This window comes from Watersipora subatra, chromosome 9 (genome assembly GCF_963576615.1).
Source record: "Watersipora subatra chromosome 9, tzWatSuba1.1, whole genome shotgun sequence".
NCBI classification, from domain to species: domain Eukaryota; kingdom Metazoa; phylum Bryozoa; class Gymnolaemata; order Cheilostomatida; family Watersiporidae; genus Watersipora; species Watersipora subatra.
Window position 1 is genome coordinate 45431582 of NC_088716.1, and position 23292 is coordinate 45454873.

General features: G+C 36.8%; 1 protein-coding gene across 1 annotated transcript; it reads right to left on the reverse strand.

Annotated features, from left to right (window-relative positions):
* Nucleotides 1–33: 33 nt before the first annotated feature.
* LOC137405500 (polycomb protein eed-like) lies at nt 34–18281 on the reverse strand. The gene is made up of 9 exons (XM_068091793.1): nt 18161–18281; nt 16289–16432; nt 15195–15312; nt 14392–14558; nt 13070–13243; nt 7182–7312; nt 4057–4213; nt 2232–2407; nt 34–358 (listed from the first exon to the last, which is right to left on the reverse strand). Exons 1-9 carry the CDS (start codon nt 18212–18214, stop codon nt 235–237), a joined length of 1245 nt encoding a protein of 414 aa, XP_067947894.1. The 5' UTR covers nt 18215–18281; the 3' UTR covers nt 34–234.
* Nucleotides 18282–23292: the final 5011 nt, after the last annotated feature.

Sequence of the window (23292 nt, forward strand, 5' to 3'; positions counted from 1 at the left end):
ATTATGCACATACATTTATTTTCATCAAGTTCTTTTTACAACGGCGTAACAGATGAAACTTTCCAGAGAGCTCATCAGTTTAGCAATTGGAAGGTACCAATAGAGAGTTGGTCTAAATCATAACTGGAAGGAGGAATGGGTTACTAAGGTTTCAGTAAAAGTTATCTTCATTCTACAACATGTTGAAACGCAGCAGATAATCACTAAAAGTAAAACGTTATTTAGTGAGGATACTCAATGCTGCCCCCATCTCCATATGGAGCCATCATCGCAGCAGGCGACCAATGTCTGACTGTTTGGACTGAAGGAGGTCTGTCTAACTGCTTTAGTACACGCTGGGTGGCTAAGCACTGACGGTCTAAAACAGGTAGTTCACAGATGACCAGACATCCTAGCGCATAGCTATTCTTGTCAGCACAGATCAAACGTACGTCTTTGCAAATAAACAAGAAACTTTGTGGTGTCAATATTCCTGATAACTGATTGATAGATAATCAATTGAAAAGATCACTGCACAGGAAGATGCTATTTTGGAGTAATATGGTATGAATGATGTTTCTAATGATGGTTTCAAGAATGCTCAAATCAACATACCGAGTTGAAAGTGTTTTATCTAACATGTTTGGTCGTAAACATATTAGAAGTGAGAAAAGAAACCCAGCAGCAGCTTAAAGTCAACAGCAAATGTTCTAAAAACACTGCAACCTCTCTTTACGAAAGCCCACATACAAAAATTTAAAGTTACGAAACGCCTTTTGTTAGAAATTTTGCTTCAACTTCTGAAAGATAGTAAAAGAAACAAAAAGGCTTTAGTACTGATCCTGTTTGTTTCGCATCTTGGCTTGTTAACCTTCCGTAGGTACGACTTGTTTACCTTCCGTAGGTACGACTTGTTTACCTGCCGTAGGTATGACGTACTACGTGTCTCACTCAGATTCATTTGCTAACGGAAGTTAGTAAATGACAAGTGTTCTGTTTTCTTTCGTTGTATTATCATATATCGCATACAGAGCAGGACACTTTTGTTTCTAGCAAGTTAGGTTCGGTGTTTTTGTATAATGACAGATTTTTCAGACAGTAGACGCTGCTACAACGTATATAATCTGTTCCAGGAGCGTTTACGTTATACAAACAGTAAAATAAATGTAAATTGCCTAATCCGTACCTAGTTTCTTCCAAACTCACCCCTTTGGCCATACAAAAAGAATATATTCGACGCACATTTACAATGATTTGTTCATTTTTTCTAGACAGCAATGTCTACTCTGGACAGTAAAACTAATAACAAATATTTTATAGATCTACAAAAAAGCAATACAGAAATATATTTTGCTATAAAAAGAGTGGTGTCTACTTGTTTGTTGTTTATCTGTATCAAGGAGTCAAGGTTAGCATAAATGATAACTTTTGGTAATACTTCCAACCCGTGACATTCTGATTGGTAGACCGACGCTGTAACACCTGCACCAATCAATCGCCTTTGTGTATTTATTAACAGCTTCACAGCTACCTACCATATTCTCAGTTTTGTCGACACATCTGACGATCCATCATGACAAACTAGAATGTTATGGAAATTGTATATATAAGATATAACGCTATACATACATCGCTTTTTTCACAAGTGCGGCGAGATATGTTATCATTCAAATCGATTTTGAGAAGTTGCTTCTACTTGACAATTTAGACTATACATTATTTTTTACATAGCACAAAGCAAAAACTTTGCATAACTTTGCATTGACTTCCTAAAAAATTATTTTAGCAAAATAAAATCAAGACAACAAGAGAACATCTGCCTTTTTTTGACTGACATCTTCCAACTGCTCACAGTTTTCGCTTGGCCTCGACTAGACGGCTGATGTCAAAGGTATACAAACATACTTTCCCTCGGTTCTTTCTTCTTTCCATGTCTACTTTATTATTTATTATAACTCTAACACGTATCTGTTACAGATTCTAACAATTACATGTATTTATTATTTATACCAGTATTATGTCCAAGTTTTGTGGGGCTTGAGACGGATTAGGGTATTTATCTGGGAAAATCGGTTTCTACTTACAAAGTTTTCTACTTATGAAAAGGCTTCTGGAACAATAATTTTTCGTATGTAGAGATTGTTCCACTGTATTTATAACAATACATAGTTTGTCTTAACAGATCAAAAACTCATAAACACGAGTTGTAACTATCATAGACCAGTAGCAATATGCACAACATTCTTACATACCTGATCTTTCTATGGTCATCGACATCGAGATCCCATAGGTAGATCTTACCACTCAGATTGCCCAGAGCCATGTTCTTCTTCATGCGGTCCAAGCTTACTCTCAGAAACCAAATTTCTGTGTTCTTAACTGGGAGCCGAGTGACAATCGTGACACAGTTCTTGTTTCCGGATTTGGCCTGCGGAAAATAATTAAATCTGACACAAAACCGATACTGTCAAAATAAAAATTTTCTTGATTTCCAGCTAGTTTTTAAGCCACTAAATGACTAACACTTACTTCACTAAACACAATAAAACCATTATTTATGATCACATCAGCATACGAATCATCACAATGAACGATGTGAAATTTAAACAAATATGACTCAATTTCTGAAGCGGTTGCCAGCAGACGACTTTAGAAGCTCTTGATTTAACACTTTGCAGTTTGGTACCTAAAAATGGAGGGCTATAGAAAATGATAAAAAGCTACAAAAAGGAAAATAACAAAAATATATGAACTAAGTACGATGCGAATCTGAAACTCTTTACCTCTGAAATGAGGGTACGCCTTTGTTTTTATGTCTCAAAAAATAAAAATAACTCATTATATTGACAATTACTAATTGATAAATTTAATATTTTACATAAAATTTAGCTGCTTACATTTATTCTACACGGTTTCATATACGGCAGCGACGTTAACAGTGTGTAGAATTCTTTGACGTATTTATTTAATTATTTGGATTTTGAGTTGTACAATGAATTAGACAAAGTACAGTGTATGCTCGTGAGAATGTTTCCTCTAGCATTGGACAATTATGACATATGAAACAAATCTCACAACAAATCGACTTTGTATGAAAAGGTTTAGCTATATAACATCACATGTCCCTTTGTGTACTCCCAACATCTATTTGTTTGTCTTCACTTCAAAAACCTTCAACGAAAAAACCCTTCAACAAGTCTGCTAGATCGCGATAATACAGAAATTCAATGTCAAAGCCAACAATCCACCATTTATTACAAGTATATTGTGAATTTGAATCACAGGCAAACCATAAATAAAATGTTACCTCGTAATAGAAAAGCCTTTTAGAGTAAAGAAAAGGTAATACAGACAGTAGATGTAGACAGTAGATGTAGATTGTAAATGTAGACAGAGTTCCCTCAAGGAAAGAAGAATTCAGTTCAGAACGTCTTTTAAAATTTTGCCATTAGCTTTAAACAATAACTCTGTTAAAATTAATTCATTCTCTTGTATACATAGCCTGTTGTTAAAATCAATTAATTCTCTGGTATACGTAGCGTCTGACAGAGATTAGTATTCTCCAAAGATGAGTAACTGAGTAGTAGCAGCTCACTCGTGACCTTCTTCAAAGTTTTCATTTCTGAATTGAGTTGTCTAATCACGAGACCACAAGTTTTACAAAAGCTGTTGCTACCGGTGATATTGTACCATGATCTCTCCCAACCTACTGAACTGCATCTGTTGTGAGTCTTTCACAATCTGGGCTTCATCATGAATTAATCTAAGCCAAGCAGAAGTACTGAACCGGCTAAATTATTAACTTTTTGTTCAATGTTAATTTTAGTTAGCAGAAAGCGTAATCAGTATATAATATACCTATGTACTGGTTATATGGTTACTAGTTAATATGTATATATAACTATATATATATTATGTATATAATTCAGAGAATCAGAGCATAGCAAGCTTGTAGCGCATACAAATGCTGTTGACTACAAAGTCGTCGCAAATGTATTTAAACCAGTAAAAACTATTCGAGGCAATCCATGACCATTACAACAGAGACTATGGGCTGCTAACTCCCTTTGGATTTACCTGTATTCCAGTAGCCCCTGGTCTCCAAATGACCACTTCATTTTCACATGACTTAGATATGATAAACTTGCCGAAATCAAGTACGCAGTCAATGTAATTGTTGTGGATATCCCGAGTTGAAAATACAGGAAAATGATCTCTGTGAATAGGAAATGTTCTGCAAGAGATAATAAATAAATAATAATAGCAAGTGAATAAAGGAGGAGTAGCAGGACATCAACATTACAATAGTAATGCATGACAATACAGGAGCATTGTGGGTGCAATACAGTAATGATGCACGTGACATGCAATACAGTAATAATTCGTGTGCAATACAGTAATAATTCGTGTGCAATACAGTAATAATGCCTGTGCAATACAGTAATAATGCATGCGCAATATAGTAATAACGCGTGTGCAATACAGTAATAATGTGTGTGCAATACAGTAATAATGTGTGTGCAATACAGTAATAAAGCGTGTGCAATACAGTAATAATATGTGAGCAATACAGTAATAATATGTGTACAATACTGTAATAATATGTGTACAATACAGTAATAATGTGTGTACAATACTGTAATAATATGTGTACAATACAGCAATAATATGTGTACAATACAGTAATAATGTGTGTACAATACTGTAATAATATGTGTACAATACAGTAATAATGTGTGTGCAATACAGTAATAATGCGTGTGCAATACAATAATAATGTGTGTGCAATACAGTAATAATGTGCGTACAATACAGTAATAATATGTGTACAATACAGTAATAATGCGTGTGCAATACAGTAATAATATGTGTACAATACAGTAATAATGTGTGTATAATACAGTAATAATGCGTGTGCAATACAGTAATAAAGCGTGTGCAATACAGCAGCAGTGTACAAGTATCAAAAATTGAAATACACTGGCAATAGAACGGCAATACAACTGGAGTGCACAGGATATGAAGGCCTCTAATAGAGCACCTATAAAATATGACTTTACAGTTGCTGTTGCCATATGAATAATGTTAATATCAGACGTATACGGCATATACTCAATATTGAAATAGTAGGAAACCAATAAAATACATATTTACAATTAAACTTTCAAATTTACAAATGCTGTATTTTCCGCTGTATGTACAGTAGATGTATTATAGATAGAAAGCGAATGACAAACCATTGGGGATTCGTCTGTTCTGTAAATAGAATTATTAAATAATAGATGATAGAACTTAAAGTGCTTACTAAAGCCTGGTTTCCATAAATGCCGCAAGCACCGGCGACAGCACCGCTGGGCTATCAGCGGTGAAATGTGAACCTTCGTGCCAAGTACCGCCGGTAGTTGCCGACGGTCTACGCAAGAGCTCGCCGCTGTTCAACTTTCGCAAAGAACCACAGACAAAGCCTTCCCAAAAATGCATTGTACATGTAAAGGTCAGCACTTTTAAGACAGCATGGCTAGCAGCCATTTTTGCGCGATCACCAGTGACACAGCTTTGTATGAACATTTGCCGCCGAGCCTAGTGCCGCGAGTGTTTTGCTGCGCGAGGTTACCGCTGGGGTCTCGCACTCGATAAGGGAACCAGGCGGCTTAAAGTAGTGTAACCAAATGAAAGAAAAGATTAAAATTACCCCAGTAAAAAAAGGAACAGACAACTCCGAAAAAGCATGTCATTTGCAGTAGGTACCCTAGGACACTTATATTTCGCTAGTATTTAGTTTCATGAGTAGCTCACAGAGTAAAATTTCGAAGCAACTTAATTTCGCAGCTCTGATGAGTGCGAAAATATAGTGATGTGAAAATAAATGCAATGGAACAAACATAATTATATTCCTCAGGTTCGGTTCACCGATAAAAAAAATTCAATTTGCGACTAGTTTGTAATTGTGAACCGCAGGTAGAATGATGTGGGCAAGGTCAATAATGCAATTTGATCGCTTGCTGCCATTTGTTTCTTGGACTATCAATAGGCCAGTTTTCACTGGGGCAGCTGGCCGGCTGAGCCGCCCTAACTTTTTGGGAATTTTTTACGGTAAGTACAGTTCAACTCGAAAAACTCGCCCTAAGATAAAATGTAACATTTCATCTCAAACACAAGGTCAACTCAAACGGATTTGTTTGGTCAGTTCCAACGCAATGATAAATTCCTTCAGATAACTCGACCTCAACATCATTTATTCGAAAAGTTATTTGCCCAACGGCCATGGACGCGGTTTTTATCGCTGTAGAATGTCACTTCATTCCAAGCCATAGAGACAAACATCAACCTCTAGTAGTTCTTAGGCATCATTATTATCATCAACAGAGGCAAAATATTTTTTGTTAACGACTTTTATAAAGGTTTGCAAAAGATTCAGTTTTATCAATCATCCGCTTGGCCGTGTCCCATCGAAAGCGTAAAAGCCTCCGAATGAACTTAAAATAAAATCCGCAAAATTGATCTTTGTTAAAACGCTCAAAAGGAAAAGATGTTTTTTTTTCTGAGCGTATTAACTGCGGTCATGTTTTGCCTATTTTAATTTAAAAACGTCTCGTCAGTCACATCAATTAAAACAACACAAATCTAAAAAAAATTACAAGTTATTGAAGAGGTGTCAGTGGTGAATCCAAACCTTTCCAGAGCCATGCTGCTTGTGTAGTACTGCGAGTGTCAGTGCATGTGTCTTATTTTCTTTCAACACACGGTGCTCACTGCATTGATTGACGTCCCCAGCAAACGATAACGCTAACTAATGCATGTGCATTGACATCAAATTCCTATCATTATAAATCATTCCTAATGGGAAAATAATCCTAAATAATTGCAAAATAATAACGTAATAAATTTTGACAGTCAAATTATTTTGTCGGTTTATATTTTAACGATGCTATAGTGGTCGTTAAAAACGTTAAAATAAATGTCGTTATAAAATTCAATTATACAGTATCAATGAACAAAGCTATTTAGTTTCGCTTTTTCGCTCGTTTGTTATGATAGTTTAGTTTCGCACATGAAACTTTCGCGAGAGGATGACACCGCGAAAACGCGAAAGTTAGATGCCGCGAATACATAAGTGTCCTAGGGTAGATAAGGCATCTATGCATATGCGTGTTCTGCTACTAACAAGCTATCTCATAGAAGACGCCAGGCTACATACTTACACTTGAGATTTCCTATCGTACTTGGAGGAAGCTTCTATGGTAGACTTAGTCTTAGGCTTGTCCAGATTCCAGAGTTTGAGGTAGTGATCCATTCCACATGAGACTATTCTGTTACCGTCTAAACTGAATTCCTGTTCAATTATAGACATGAATATATCGAACCAGGGCAAAAGGATGTTTAAAATATATAATTGGTCGTCTTTACCAGTCAGATCCATATCTTAAAAGCAAAGTTACTTAGGTAACTCAACAACTGAGTTTCACAAAACACACATAAAATTACCTATAAATACTAGAGATGCCCCGATTCTAATTTCACCAGCCGATTCAGATACCGATTCGATATACCGATTCTTAATGAAAAATATTCCGATTCAGGTACCGATTCAGATTCTTTTGTGTTGCATAGATAGTTGTTCATTTTATATGCAAGTATAAACATAATGCAAAGAAAATATAAATATTAATGTATTTATTTGTTTGTATTTATGAAAAAAGATATACATGTATATATATTCACATACTGACATACCGTGCATCTAATAACAAAACAGTCCATGTTTCTTGAAATATGTTATTATTAATGGTAATTACAGTTAGTGGTACAGTTTTCTCTGTGATAATGAAGTCTCTTTTCTACTGCTGAACGAACTGCTGCGCCTGTACAAGTCTAAAGCAAATAAATGCGTCTTTTAATTACCGTTAGTGATTCAATTATCTCAGTGAGACGTCTTTATCTTCTATCACTATCGATGTAGCCAGTCGTACTGAAGGACTCCACGCTACAGATTATGGAGGGCAGGCTAATCACCGATAAGCCACTGAGGTAATTTTATGCAATACAAACGATACATCATATCGTCAGGATCAAGAGAGAGATAGATAACTTTATGCATCAACTGCTCAAATTACTTTCGCAATGCTAGTAAATAGAAACATTACACAGCATTCTTGTTGCTCGTTATGGTTCTCTTGTTCGTGATTGGCTGCAACAAATCATATCGCTGTAATTGGGCAATACCGCACTTAGTGATCACGTCCTAAAGCCAAAATATTACGCAGCTGTGTAGATGTTTATTAGGCTATAGACATGAAATATATTGTGTGACAGGCTCGGAAATCATTAGATAAAAGCAAGGAACTTGCAGCTGATGATTTGTTATTAAAGTAGCAGGCTAAAATACAGGTTTCTGATAAATAGTTGATATGTAAAAAGTATCTGAAGTGTCCGATTTTTTAAAGAAAAGATCGGCCGATACCGATTCAGATACTTAATACCCATATCGGCACCGATACCGATTCTGATATTGAAATCGGGGCAACTCTAATAAATACCATAATTAGAAATATGTCAGCCGTGTACAATATATAACACTATATTCTAACATATATATATATATATATACTAGTGAAACGACCGGCGTTGCACGGGTATTAAAAATCAGCTTATAAACAATGAGAGGTAATGCAGTTGTCTGCCACTTGCTATTAGCCTGGCAAATTGCCAATGGCTAAATTCAGTAAGCTTACTAATAAGAGCTAACTACTTGCTCTCACGATTGAGCACGCATAAAATTACGCTACCGCTCTACATGATGTTGCACCATCAGGTGGCGTCATAACGGAGAGTGGTAGCGTATTTGCTCCCATATAACGACATATACCGCATAATGAACCATCAAGCACGTGTGGCTTAATTAGTAAGGAATTGGACTAGCTAATGAGATGGTCTAAGATCAAATCCTCTGCGATACAGATTCTTTAATCCAAGATTTTATTAGCTATAGCAGGACAAACACACATACCAACTTTGAAAAATACATATACATCTATATATGTTAGAATATAGCATTATATATTTTACACAGCTGACATATTTCTAATGATGTTATTTATAGGTAATTTTATAAATATAAAATTCATTTGTTTTAAATTTTCTGTTTATATATAAATATAAAATTATATTATTATATTATATACAATCAACCTAACAATTAACTTGCAGGGCTGTCTGGGTTTATGCAAGGCTGTCGTCACAGGTTGAATGACCACCATTGTTTCAATGCATAATATTTACGACTGTTCCTTGACAGGGAATTGGAAAGCTCATAAAGAATTGTGAAATGGGAAATGTGCTGCACAGCCAAGAAAGGTTGCCAACAACAGCTAAATTATTCTACAACTGTTGTATAAGTGGATTAGTAGGCCTAGACTACGCTAATGTCTGAGATCACAGCAGTTACAGGTAGTGACGATAAGTTACACGAGGATTCGGTGACGTAGTAGTGACGCGGTCGAGGGAGATTATAAAAGCCAGTGCAAAACTGGATGAGTCCCTTCTTTGCTTCAGTTCATGAGAGTTTAGTCATTTATACGACATGGCACAGTTGACAAAGCCCAAAACTTTTTTGTTCAACTTAATCGTTAGCGAAAATTTTCTGGTGGTATTATAAGTTTGACGATTGACGGTACCCTTTCACACGATTACAGATGAGGTGACGTGTGGTGGTGTAGTGTTGAGCAGGCGAATTGTCGTAGCAGTGAAGTGTCAAAGCTGTGAGGTGTCGTGATTAAATATATAAGGGGGAGGCGTTTACAGTTATTATTTGTGAAAGGGGTGTAAATTGAGAATAAAAAGAGAGGTGTAGAGTGGGTTGGTGGTGTAAAATAGATTGTGTTGTGACTTGATAGAGTTCGGTTATCCAAAGCTGGTGTTTGGTGAGCAAGGTGATGGTCCGTGGGAGAAATTTGTAGAAGAGATGAATCTGTGTATTGAAAGTGCAGTTGAGAGGAGAGGTTATCCTATTATGAGAGGTAGAGCTAAGTTAGTGCCACTAGTGAGAGCTATTGGGCATAGTGGTAGAGAAGTATTAAGAAGTGCATGGTTCAATGTAGATGGCGCAAATTACACTTATGAAGAAGCAGTGGATATTTTGCAGAAATATTATGAAAGAGGAGAGCAGGATTATTATTAAACAGGAGAGCATGTTTGTGATTGGGCATAAGTTTCTCACGGCTAGACAGGCACTTAGAAAAAGTGATAGAGTTCTTGTTACGAGTTGAGAGTTTAAGCAGGTATGCTGAGGTAGCAAATAATGCTGATAGAGTAAGGTTAGCTTTTATAGTGGCAGTTAACGGGTTAAGAGATAGAGAAGTGAGTAGAGATTTGATAAACAATGTCAATTTGACTTGGGTGATGTTGAATGAGGCATTGAGGGCTTGTGAGATGGCGAATAATTCAGACAGATCTTGAGAGCAGATAGTAGAGGTAGTGACTTAAAAAGTGAGATTAAAAAAGAGGTAGCAAGGCTATCAGAGTGTGACAGCTGTGCGCAGTACCGAAGTGGTGGTGGTGGTGATAGAGGATACGATTCAGGAAGTAGATATTCTCCTACAAGTAGCCCTAGAAATGGTGGAAGTAGCCCTTGGAGTGGTAGAAAGTATTATTGGGATAGTAGTGATGAGCCTGATGTTAGTAGGTATGGGGCAAGAAATCAAAAGTATAACAAGGACAGGGACAGTAGGAAATATAGAGACCGTAGCAGGGAGAAGTGTGTCTCTAGATATGGAGTAAATAATAGTGGGGATATTTTGCTACAATTGCAAGCTTAGTAGCAATGAGATGTGGAGTTGTCCCTCCATTGAATATTTCTCTTGTGGGGAAACGAGGACATATGTCCCGATATTGCAGGGATAAGGGTAGAGAAGATATAGCAGCTGAGATAGCAGTAGGGAGAGGTATTGGGGCAGAGACAGACCTGATGATGTAAGGGATAAGTGGCGTAAACCAAGAGATTACATTATAAACAGGTATGAGAGAGACAGTCGGTATAAGTGAGAAATGGATAGGCATGATGAAAGGTACAGTGACAGTAGCATGGGTAGATGTGCAAGATTTGCTGGCTCTAGAGATAACTATGGTGAAGATCAATGACTAAAGAATTGTGCAGTACTTAAAAGTTATTGGAGTAAATGTTGAGTTTATTTCGATACTGGGGCTGAGGTGTCAATAGTAACCGAGGCAACAGCCAATAGGTTAAACCTACGATTAAAGAATCCATCAACAGTTTGAGAAAATGCTGATGGTAGTGAGTTAAAAATGGTTGGAAGTGTGGTAGTTCATTTGAAAAGTAAACACAGGACTATGGATGCTGAAGTTTATTTGGTGAAAGGATTGTTGAGAACAAACTTTTTGAGCATAACTGAGTTGAAGCAGCTAAAATTATTTGCTGTTGTAAATGCGCTATGCGAGAGCAAGTTTGAGCCTGTTAAGGAGTGTTAAGCCTGTTAAGGAGTGTAGAGGTATTAAGCCAGTTAAGCCGTTTTTGTTGAGAGCTATTACTGCTGGTTAAGTTGTCATGTTTCAGATGATATCAAGTTGCAAAACCTGACAAACAAGTTTGTCAAGGAGAGCGATGCTGAGAAAGGCTATACAGGTCGAGCTTTGTGGACATGTGAAACCAAGGGAGTGACGATTAGTGAATACGCAGTAGGCCTAATAGAAAGGTATATCGGAAACCAGCACAATGACAGTGGTGGAGCCAACGGTAGTCAAGGGAGACAGCCCAAGGCACCCGAGAGGTAAAAGTGTCTATGGGCATGATATGGAACACAGTCATGCTGAGGTCAGTGAAGGTGCTATAAAGTAACTAGACCAGTATCTGTAATAGAGGTGTGCTCTTTTTTAGCTGAGGTGTCCATCGATGGAATATGGGACAGAGATGGTTATGAGAGAAAGGTAGCAGAGCTTGAGAGGAAGGAAAAGAAGGTAGAGAGGAAGTCCAAGGAGAAAATAGCTAGGCTAAAAGCCAAGTGTGAGGCAGCAGTCATGGAGTTGGAGAATGCCAAGGCATTCAGGGTAGCTGCACAGCTGTTAGCCAAGGTTTGGATGAGGATTGCAGATAGTATACCTGCACCAGTAGAGGGTCAGGCCTAGCTAGAAGGTCTGGGCCTATGTCAATTTCCAGCTCTGTGGTGCCATCCTCTGTGCAGCCGATTACGGCCCAAGTGGAAACTTCCTGCCAAGCACGCCTCCATTGGGGAAAGCGTGGTGAAGACGGAAGGAATGGAACCCAAGGTTGAGGAGTCATTGCTGACCCAACCAAAAGTTTCCGAGCCAGTTGAAAGTGGTAAAGAGTAAGGTAAACTCCACTAGCAAAGTGAGTCACTAGATGAGTTAATGTGTATTTCTTGTCATGTGCATTTCTAGAGGGTTTGAGGCCCAAAGAAAAAAGAAGAAAAGGCATGTTGTATAATCGGGTTAGTGGGCCCAAGGCTACGCTAATGTCCGAGATCACAGATGTTACAGGTATCGACGCAAAGTTAGATGAGAAGTCGGTGACCTATCATTTATACAACAACGACGAACAGCGATCAGCAGCTAGCAACTAGACACAACTTATCTTTAGTTATTGTGAGATGAATTTTGGTGAAATCTAATTATAATTATGGCCAGGATGACTAAAAATTACTGTCAATCACTCTGGGACCTGGTTCCTGTTCAATTATGAAGTCCACATACCTGGCTTGCAACATAATACTTTGAAGATTTTACAACATATCCAATGAGGATTAAAGAATTAGGAGAGATTTAGGAATGGTTGTTTGTCATAAAGCTGCCAAACTAACACCATATATGACCTACCACACAGGACCTCTCCTGTATACCAAACTAACAACACATATGGTCTACCACACATAGGACCTCTCTTGTATGCCAAACTAACAACACATATGGTCTAGCACACATATGACCTCTCCTGAATGCCAAACTAACAACACATATGGTCTATCACACATGGGACCTTTCCTGTATGCCAAACTAACAACACATATGCCCTACCACATATAGGACAGTCTGTGTACCAAACTAACAACACATGACCTACCGCATATAGGACTTCGTCTGTGTGGCCTTCTACTCCACCCAGTATGGCCAAACATGTGTGAGTTTTGATATTCCACAACCTCATATCATGGTCTTTGCTAGCAGACAGGAGAATGTGTGGTTTTGTATGGTTGAAGGAGAGGTGGTTGATAGCGTGTCCATGCCCTGTATACGACTGTTAACATAAGAGAAGAGAGAATGTTGAATCAAGTTGCAAAAGCGAAACAATGCAAGCCTACCTCATATTAAGCTGCACCTTATAAGGAAATGTCCAAATCTTATTAGGTGAAAGACTTGCAACTAAATATCTGTAATGTTTTTGGCCTGAGTTGCAAGAGCTACAGAAAATGCTACACATACTTGACATAGACAGGTATATTTGAATTGATGTTATACTTAATATCGTTATTGCTGCATCACTATGAGTACCTGTTACAGCCTCTCCATAGCCGTGGTAGCATGCATTTGGTAACCGTAAGATATTATATATAATAATGTTTATATAGTATTGATAATACTTCAATACTAATACATAATTCAAAGACTGTAAAAATCAATCTATTTGTATATTCATTAAGCAACCGATTTCGGCATGCAAAAATAATGTATGTCTACTGCACAATATATGTGTACACGCTGATATTAAAAAATGTGTATTCGTGCCTTCTCTACCTCGAACTAAGTCTCACAACAATTAAAGATTTTCACAGTATGACGAGGAAAAATTGAACAAGACCGATATATTAAAAAAGATTGTGGAGTAGTCAGTGTATTAAAGGAAGTATCTTCGCTTTATACTAGATAAAACATCGCTGTACACACACCTACACGCATTCATACATGAGTGCACAGAGCCTACATACTGTAAAATCTCATATTGAACGCTATGGCGCTCTATTTTTCAACCCTTCTCTCAGAGTGGCGGTCAAATAGAGATAGCATTCAAATAGAGGTGGCGTTCAATTAGGGTTTTTACGGTTTATACACATGCATGTCCATATACTCATACAGATACATGCATGCTTGCATGAGCAAACAACCACAAGCGCAAAGCACACACATTTGATTGTTGGATATAAATACTACACAGGGCAAAAGCTAATAGGAAAGAAACTGTCCTGGCAGAACAGAACATTGTGGTAGTAATGATAATAATAACTATAAGACTGATTTATTCTAAGTTATTCCTACAGCGAAGAGGAAGTCTTCTATAAGTGCAGCCATGAACTGTCTGTTCAAACTATGATAAACCTGTGATAGAATCTGATAATGAAGCCACAAGATGCATATGGCTACTGGCTACTGACAAGATCCAATACTGACCAGCTCATCAGAGTTGTAGCCTGGGTTAGTGGGATAGATTATTCTAATGACAGCCCGCTTGCCAGCAACAGCGATGACTGGTATGTCTTTATCGTAGTAGGACCATGAGAGAGAGTAGAAACACTCATCTTCTGCCGGGTCTTTGTACATCCGCAGCAGCTTGATGCCTGTGCATACTAATGGTTGTCACAGATAGCAATAATACTAGTGCTACCAGAGCTGTGAGACCATTGGTCGCTTGAGAGGGTTGGGTTCACTCTGAACTAAGTGAGCGAGGAATAAATTGTTTCTTAGTAACTCAAAAACATTCTACAACTGTTGGAATACAAACTCCAGACAATGTCAAACACCAGCTCTAGATTTAGATTATCTGCGTGATCTAGCTTAGGACAACCGTTGGATTTGAGATGAGCTCAAATTACGAAAACTCTGATCTATTTTATTATGTTATAAAATCAATCAGTTATGTAGGTAGATGTAGATCAATAAAAGTGAAGGCAACATTTTAGTAGCTAAGTCATCGTGAAAAGTTTGCTGACCTTGACAAATTGATGATGTATTGTTGGAGATGTAATGGGCAGGAGAGACATAGGAGAGAGAAAGAAAGAAGAGAGACTAGAGCTGGTTGGGCTGAAAAGATGAAAAAGAGGGAGGCAGGGAGGAAAGAGAGAAGATGAGATATAATGTGGGGTGGAAATTGGGAGGAAGATAAAGGGGGAGAGAGAGTGGGTGTGAGAGAGAGAGGATGGGAGAGAAAAGAGAGAGATGAGAAATAAGAAAAAGGAAAGATGTATGCTACATACCAATAGGTGAAACACACTCATAAATAGAAACTCTGTTAGCCCCAGCAGTGGCAAAGACTTGCTGCTCCCTGCAGTGTTGGTTAAATTGTATTGCAAATAAATTTTGTCCATGGTCCTCCTGCACACAAACAAACGATAGCAGCAGCATAGAAAAAACAAGGATGTTTGAAAACAATATACATGTACATGAAGATGCTAAATTGAGGCTGGTATGGGGTAACTAGCTAAAATAGTAATTAACTGAAGCCTCGCAAAAGCATTGCAGAGATAATAATGGCATAAACAGCATAGTTTTCCTTGAACACAAAATTGAAAACAGTAAATTCAGCTATTGAAACGATAGTGAAATGTTGTAAGCCATTGCTTGTCGCTTTTCGACGTTAAAGAAGATGTGACAGTGGCAAAACCTTTGCATTTTATAACATTAATTACAAGACAAACAGCGTTATTGAGATGCGGATTAATTTACTTAAAAGACAACTCACAATAGTTCATCAGTTTTAAATTCCAACTCACTCCAGGAATGTGCAAAACAAAAGACAGAAACTTTACATAAGTGACCTAAAAACACACCTGATTAGGTTTTGTAGCTAGTTGTAGACCACACATGTAAGTGACCTAAAATACACCTGGTTAACTTTTGTATCTAGTTGTAGACCCCACATGTAAGTGACCTAAAACACACCTGGTTAGGTTTTGTAGCTAGTTGTAGACCACACATTCTACTATGTCTATTTTTCCTCTAGCTCTCTTATTCTCTCAAAAATAACCAGAAAGGTTAGTTTGAAAATTATCCAGCAACATAGAGATGAAACACTAGCCAATTAATAGTAGAGTTAAAGGCGTTCAATGATATTTTGGATTCGTGCTACAATGATTGTTCAGAACTGGCTGTAAGCTGCAAATGCTAGTAAATACTAACCTGCTTGTCCTACTGCCTCCCATACATGAGCAGAAATGCCCCGACTTAAAATGCACAAGCTGGTCCAGATAGCTAACCTTCACATACCGGTATGAGCCAATATGGAACCGGGTCAAGTCTACACACAAGTTAATAGAGAGAATAGAGATGTTAAAGAGCCAGCTATAATCACCTTAAATGTCTCCAGAAACCTGTAGCTCGACTTGGCGAAACGCAAAGGAGGTCGACCAGGTCTGTTTACTGTGTTTTTGGAATCATCCACACCATCTTGAGAATAGTCTGTTGAGGCATTTTCTAGATCTTCAGAATCACCTTCCTGCGCAGCAGATTAGTAGCGCAATACAAGGTACTTATTATGGGTTGATTTTATGTTCCAGTATCCTTAATACTTTCAGTTCTTGCTGCTGATATATATGTATATGAGGAGAAAGCAAGTTTAATATTAGCTCTGGTTTATACAGTTAAAAGATGTTCATAACACATTTTTATGGGCTAAAAAAGACCATACTCATTGGATTGTACTGGTAACTAACACAATATGATCATCAACACCTCAAGGCTTGATATAGACCATTGATAGACCAACTCACCAAAATAATGGTGAGTTTAGGAAAGCTTATCAATACAAATTTAGGATTTTAAACTGTGATTGGTAGAAACATTTAATGATTAAAATCAATACATTCTAATGGAATATTCTTTCGCGTGTTTTTCTGAAGCATAAAATCCTCAGGTACATTACCCATTCATTTGCAAACAATACATATTGATAACTTTGAATGATTTTAGCTTTATTAAGGCGCTAACGGTAAGCACAGCGTTGTTCGAGAGTTTATCTTTTTTAATCGGATAGCCCCTAGGTGGGCTTTCAGGAGGCTGGTTCTCAGGAACCAGAAAGAGTATTGAAACAAAATATTATTGGGCACTTGGTGAACGGCGGTGAGCATATGTGTGTTAAGTTTGGACAGAATGGGCCCAAAAAGTGGTAAACCGCATAGTCTTTATGCAGACCAACACACGCACGCACACTCATTGGATTATGACTTTTAAGAGAAAAACTTCATGCTGATACACACAGCTCAACATTTTACTAATTCTCAATTAACAAATTGAACTTGTGTATAGTAACTGTGTGGAGATAGTAAATAAGATGGGAGGTTTTTGAGTCATATCGCAAAATGATAACAAAAGTTGGCGAACAGCAAATAAATAACTGGACGTGATGTTCCTCTGCCTCTCGTGACGCCGAAAAGTGTTTTATAGTGGAACCTCGGTTCTTGAACATAATCCGTTCCAGAAGGTCGTTCGAAAACCGAGTTGTTCGAGATCCAAAATCATTATTCCCATTAGAATTAATGTATGTAAATTTTAATCTGTTCCAAGTCAAGAAAACAACTTTGGTAAAGTATTTTTTTAACATTTTACACTATAAACAGTACTGTATATTACATACTATAAATAAAAACGGGTAGATATAGATCATGCTTAATTTTAATAAAAGATTTTCTATCTAAGATGATGAAAACAGAAAACAAAAAGTAAACATTTCGTACGTTTCGCTCTTAAAACATCAAAAACATTCTAGATTAAGATACAATATCAACAATTGCAGAAATTGATAATGAAACAGCAAAAATGCAACAGATCAGTTACATCAAAAATCGTGTGAAAAAGAAAATATAAACAGCGATGGCACGTTTACTTCACATCTCTGAAGGAGAATCCTCCTCCAAAACAATTTAGGATAACTCAACTGGAAGAGTTGTCTCCCTAGCAAATCTCTTCGGGTAGAGGGACATCGTCTGTGATAGTTTCTTCCTTGTGTAAAGAATTTATAAAACGTAACTTGATTTTCCCTTTATTAACAAATGTTTCCATGCTGTTTTCAGAGCTGTTCCGAACGTTTAATTCCAATGTCCATGCTCTGGTTTGGTCAAGAACCGAAGCGTTCGAGAACCGAGGTTCCACTGTATATAAACTGATCATGCTCAGCAAACAAATGTGCATGTTCTTTTTGTCATAGCTAAATAATAGAATAACTTACTGAATTGTCTAGCTTTGTTGGACTTATGGCAGTTCTCGCGCGCTTCATCCTCATTCTTCAGAATCTTGTCTATAGGATCGGGATACCATAAACAGTAAGTTAGCAAAGCCTTTCTCCTTCCTACATACATTGAAATAAGTTCAATAACAGCTAATCGTCACAATATACGTACTTTAGTTTTAAAATAGTGTAATTACCCCTGTGGGCCAATGAAGTGAGTACAAAGAATACCATCCGAGCTTTTTGATGTCCAATAACTTCATGGAACCTTGTCTGCGACTTATATATACATGTATATACATGCTCATAGTGATACCCGAAATGCATTTGTCTTCCTTGCAATACATGTACATTCTTGTTTGAATACAAACATTTTTGTATTCTCAAATTATTAGCTACATAAGTTAGAAAATAAGTTTTAAATTTTGTAAGTCCATTAGCCTTTTAACCATTGTAATCAAATGCGCATTTAAACCAAATCACCAACTCCGATTTGGAATAAGAGCACCTTTCCTGCTGGTGGAAAGGTAAGTCCGTATTCAATAAGATTTGATAATATACAATTGCAGTTTAAAATATATTATATTTTATAATTGCAGTATATAAAATATACTAAACAGTTTGCATCTCGCCATGCTCAAGCAGCAAAGCTAGTACATATAGGTGACAACATGATAATTTAGATGTGGTAAAACATTCTACCACAAGTAGTGACAAATTTAAAAAGTGAAAGTACAAAAAACCAAGAAAACAAAAGTGTTTCTTCTGTAACATAAATTCCGATCCTAAATATAGATGCCATGCTTGTAGTGCTACTTGCCAAGTGTGCAAAAAGATGGGACATTGGGCTAGAGCTAAGGCATGTAGAGAAAAAGATCTCAAATGAATGCAGCTAGTGAGCTTACTCACACAGGAGTCAGCGAGAATGGAGAGTTTGTACTTTGGCTCTGACTCAAAGTGACTAGATGGACTGACGATTAAACATATAAAAAGAAACTCCAAAAGAATGGATCACCAATAGTGATAATAATACACCAATAATATCACTCAATTCACATCAGGAGAAACCTAATTTGGATTTGAGTAGCAGCTACAGCTGTGACATGCTAGATGGTTAACTTAGCGAAAATCGTCGATCACGGTCAAAATTTTCAAAGGCACGGGAAACCATAGATTGGTTATGACAGGCCAAGCAGAGGCAAAGTTGTCTTTCTCCGAGATGGAAGTTCGTAAAACAGTTCATTTTGTTAAAGATTTGGTGACACCACTCTTGGGAAAGCCAGATAATTCCGATATAGCCAAGCAAATGGGCTGGCTGAGAGGACAGATCAGACGATCAAGAAGTTGATGAAAAGAATTTTCAAGAAAGGGTGATATATACATGGCTCTTCAAAATCTCAGAAACACTCCTAAAAGAAAGCTCAGCTCACCAGCCCAACGTAACATGAGTAAAAGGGCCAGGCCACCCTTACCCACCGCAAGATCACTCCTAAAACCAAAGGCCATTCACCCTGAGAAAGTTCCAAACCTGCTTTCAGAGTGTCGAAATAAGCAGGCCACTTATGCAAATATACATCGCAAAACTTTACCGAGTTTAGGAATGCAGGAGGATAAACTCTACACAGTTAGAATGCAGGAGGATAAAGGTTGTGTCAGACAAGCAAATGTTATCAGACAAGGACCAACTGATAGTTTGAATATCACCAGAACACCAGGTAGTAACACTCTCCACAGAACTAGAGAGCAGCTTCTCAGTGTACCTTCAGGACCAGTCGATAGCTCGAGAGAGGCTCGTCAAACTCCAAGGCCAACCATATCAACAACAGATGCCAGACAATCATCCAACGAACAATCATCCATGTCTGAACCAAACAAACAATCTACAATGAACGATTGTATCTCCAGAACCACCAATCCTTAACAAACAGTCGAGTAGCTGTATACCGACTACGTCTACTCCACCAGTCAAGACCACACATTTTGGTCATGCGATACGTCATCCGTCGAGTCAACCAAACAACCCGTATGACTATAGCTAGAAAAGGGGAGATGTGACATTCTTGATCCTAGTCTCATTATCATCCATCCTTCCCTGCAAACAGCCATTATTACATTTGCCATTTCATAGTTGTAATATTTTGTGTTTTATGTTGTTTTTAATTAGTTTTTGCTCACACCATGTTTATTGTGTGTTTTGTCTTTTTGTTGTAGATAGCTTTAATATCACATGAATTTACGAGCCAATACAAACTGTTGCTCCCTCACTATATCCCTCACAATCATACAAGAAACGTAACATTACAAACTTGTCATAATCTTTAAAAATTTTGAAAAACATGTTTCTACAGGCACAAGATTTTCGGTCTTTCAACAAATTTAGATTAAACCATTCTCGTGCTGCTGTTACTGAGAAATCTCTAAACTTTGCATTTTAAATAAACCGGATACTCTGTGACTGAATTATTTCAAGCACATCTATGTGCTTTATTGTGTATGGATCCCAAGTTTCCATTGCATATTTCAGTAACGGTCTAGATAAGAAGAGGTATGCTAAATACTTTATTTGGGGTAGCTTGAAATAGTACGTTTTATCAATTCAAGCATCCCAGATGCTTTTTTACAAACTGTTTCAATATGCTCATCTCAGGCAATATACCTACTGATATTCACACTTAAATATTGTAGTTTTCAAATAGCTCAAAGGTGGACCACACAGGTAGTAGTTTTCCAGCATACCTTGTTCAAACGCTAAACATGTGATTTTACAGGATTAAGTAGCATCATCCATTTATCTGCCCATGTATTAAGTCTATTAAGGTCCTCTTGAAATTGTATGCAGTTCTGTTTTGATCTAATATCACGATAAAGCGAGGTATAATCGGAATGAAGCCTGATTTTCTATCATAGTAACTATGTCATTTATGTATAGGATAAACAACGCTAGACCTAGAACAGAGGCCTGAGTAACTCCGAATGTAACTGGCAACACTTCTGAAAGTTGGCCATTCACCACAACCTGATGATACCTTTTTGACAGAAAATTTTGTATCTACCACAAAAGCTTAGGATCTGCGTTGTATTGATATTGTAACTTAAACCATAACTGCCACGAACAACTTTTATCGTATTTACTAGGTAAATCAGACATGCTGATTCCAATTTTGTAATCAAAATAAAGATTAGGCCACTAACTTTCAGAGTAATGAAGGACTTTTTATAGCGTTTTAATATCGGTCTCGAAAACAACACGATCGGCATAACAAGCTCCGCCCATAAATACTTGACGTAACCTAGCTTTTTAGGAACAGAAGTTACGTAGGGATGTTTAGACCGATTTAGAATAATAGAGATGGGTGTTTTAAAATCCATTAATATCTAAATTCAGCATTAAAAATAATATCAGTCTTTTCTGAAAGATAGATAAGCTATTTATCATATTTAAAAAGCGCGATAACAACGCTAGCTTGTGATAAAACCGCGCTTTTTGCGCTCATTTTTCTCAGCGTCCAGCCCATTTAAACGTCATGTAACAAGCTGCGAGCAATTTTAAATAGTTAATACCCCTTTCATAAAAAACTTAAATTATTTTACAGGCTGGATTTAAATAATAATGGGTTTTAAGACACCCATCTCTATTATTCTAAATCGGACTAAACATTCCTAACTTCCGTTTCTAAAAAAGCTAGGTTTCGTCACATATTCATGGGCGGAGCTTGTAATGCCGATTGTGTTGTTTTCGAAACGGATATTGAAACGCTTTAAAAAAGCCTAAATGACTTTGAAGGTTAGTGGACTAATCTTTATTTTGAGTACAAAATCGGAATCAGCGTGTCTGATTTACTTGGTAAATACGATAAAAGTTGTTCGTGACAGTTATGGTTTAATTATTAATTTGTTATGAATTATTTTATCAAAAGCTTTTGAGAAGTCTAAGATGGCAAAATGTATAGTTTTTTGTTGTCTCCGAACTTCTGCAGGTCATTTAGGAAAGTCGCAAGTTGAGTGCTACAAGAAAAACCCATTCTAAAGCCATGTTGGTTTTTGACGATTATGTTATCAACTTCTTTAAACAACTGATGTAAAACAATATGTTTAAATAGCTTGCAGGGTTTACATGTAAGTGAAATGAGTCTATATTTTTTTAAATATATTTATCCTTATTTTTTAGTATAGGACAGACATTTGATATTTTCCAGCAACTTGGCAACTTACAGTTTTGTAAAGAATCATTGAAAATTTGAACTAGAATTGTTGTTGTGGTGATAATATCTATGCATAAGTCTTCCTTCTCTAGCCCATCTGGTCCAAGAGATTTTCCATTTTTAGTTATTTAATTAATCTCATCACACCATCTTCACATGCTGACATTTGATGATTTAATGTATCGGTAGTATTATTGGTGTCATTTTCAATTTCTGCTTTTTGTAATATACACTACAAAAGTACTTATTTAGTATATATGGCATTTAAAGAGGATCATCTGTAGCCTATAGATTTTATGTTCAGTTTTCAACTTCTTAATTGTAGATTCACAGTCCTTTACATTTCTGATATATCTAATGAATGGTTTGCTTATTCCTTTTGGCAGCGGTTGGTGTAATTTTCTGAGCATATAATATACTTTTGTATTAATTTTAAATTCTTTTTTATTACTTCTGCGTATACATCTACACTTGGAAAGCTTGTGTTCTTTTCCACTATGCTTACAGTCATTAAATGGTTTTGCTGTATTTTTAAAAATGTTTTTCCTTCTTTTGTTAAACCATATGGGTTCGTTTCCCTGTGGTATTCTAGGTTTTATTTTACCAACAAATGAATTTAGATCATCAATAAATCTTCTAAGTTTTGTTGGGCATTTCTAAGTATATCTGTCTAAATAAAATCTGTAGCAAAATTTTATCATGTAGTGATTTAATAAACATGATATACAATTTCTAATTTCTCTATAGCCATTTTATTGCTAGTACATACAAGTTCTAGGATGTTTCCTCGTATATGCGTGGGGACCTCAACTAATTGTTGCAAATTTAAATCATTTAAACATAGTATAAATGCCTTACTAATTACCAAAATGTTATGAGAACTTAGATCACGCCAATTTATTCCATGCAAATTAAAATCTGCTAATATAA